At 46.1% G+C, this 1,375-nt stretch overlaps 1 protein-coding gene across 2 annotated transcripts in view; it reads right to left on the minus strand.

The window, feature by feature from the left end:
- Positions 1 to 239: 239 nt before the first annotated feature.
- LOC109510388 (kalirin-like) overlaps positions 240 to 1,375 on the minus strand; it is a 21,684-nt gene continuing 20,548 nt past the window's right edge. For both annotated transcript variants that reach the window (XM_019860666.1, XM_019860665.1), the window contains one exon: positions 240 to 455. In XM_019860666.1, the coding sequence (XP_019716225.1) occupies positions 355 to 455 (101 nt within the window). In that variant the 3' untranslated portion in view covers positions 240 to 354. The remainder of the gene's footprint in view (positions 456 to 1,375) is intronic.

The following is a 1,375-nucleotide window of genomic DNA, read 5'->3' on the forward strand; positions in this document are numbered from 1 at the left end:
TCTCTCACATTGCCATTCTTTTTTTTTTTGTCCCCACTGATGTAATCAAAAACATACATAATTGAATCTAAATGAAATAATCTTTGCAGCTCCCTCCATGTTACTTGCTTTATCAAGTGGGGTAGACTGCACTTAGCATGACAGCCCACAAACCCCCCCCCCGCAAAAACAAAAAAAAACAGCCCCTTTTGAAAAATTCAGATTTTTAAAAAGTAAACTGGCAGGACGTGTCAAGTCATGTAGTTCAAATCGAGTCTCATCTATACAAAGTCAAGTTGAATCTTTGATAGGTTTTGGACAAGCAAGTCCCAAGTCCTACAATTGTTCACATAAGACGCTTCAGGTCATGTGATTTCACCCCCCCGTAACTGGGGAGTCGTCTATTTTCACTTGTGTCTTACTTTGAGTGGGTTGAGGGTGCAGCCCGGCTGTCTCGGGGGTTAATGGTGCAGAATCTGCGGAGGTAAACAAACAAACACACACACAGTAGTGGGTTGGTGGGGGGCAGGGACAGACATAAAAGCATTTATTTCCTAACTGATTTACTATGCAAGCTTATCTATTCACTGTTTTTATTGACGCCCCCCCCCTCCCCCGCCCTTTTTCTATCTGTTGTTTGATTGTTTTGCTTTTTATTGTTGGCTATATGGTGCACTTTTGAGATTGGTTGTCCAAATGTAAAGTGCGTTATAAATAAATCTATTTTGAATCTCTCTCTATCAGCAAACTAGTGGTAGGCAGGACAATTTAATGCTTTTTTTTCCAGCAGATGGCCGAAGGGACAGACAGCATGTTGGAACAAAACTGAGCGCCACCCTCCCATCTTTAAACTAGACGAGACACACTCAAGAAATGGCACTTGTACAATGTAAAGTAGTCAGTGTACTGTTTGGACAACAGTGTACATTTACAAACTCCCCTAGTCATGAATATGACAACAAAAGTGAGATCCCCCCCCAAAGTGAAAATGTCCAACTGGGGCCCAATGAGACATTTTCCCTCCCGGCACGGCCTCCTGTCACCCACGAGTGGCTCAGATGTAAATAGGGAGCAGGTGCGTTCAATTCAATCTCATGGCACCGACGATCAAAATGCACTGACCGTCACATCCGCATGCATCAGGCGGATGCGTCACGGTGCACCACACGCAGGTAGAAACCTGCGTGTCCAGTTTGACACGTCGAAAACATTCCTGCCGCATTTCATCACTCCGGCTTCGCTGTCAATGTTTAACCACCTCTCCCACTGAACGCGCCGATATCGGACCCACCTCGTCTGTCCTCGCACGTAATCCAGCCCCACACCACCGAACAATCCCAGCATGCACTTGTGCCACGCCGCATGCTTCAGCGCCCATCCATGCGGCCAAAGCAGG

The sequence above is a fragment of the Hippocampus comes genome, unplaced genomic scaffold, assembly GCF_001891065.2.
Source record: "Hippocampus comes isolate QL1 unplaced genomic scaffold, H_comes_QL1_v1.1 scaffold56, whole genome shotgun sequence".
Lineage (NCBI taxonomy): Eukaryota > Metazoa > Chordata > Actinopteri > Syngnathiformes > Syngnathidae > Hippocampus > Hippocampus comes.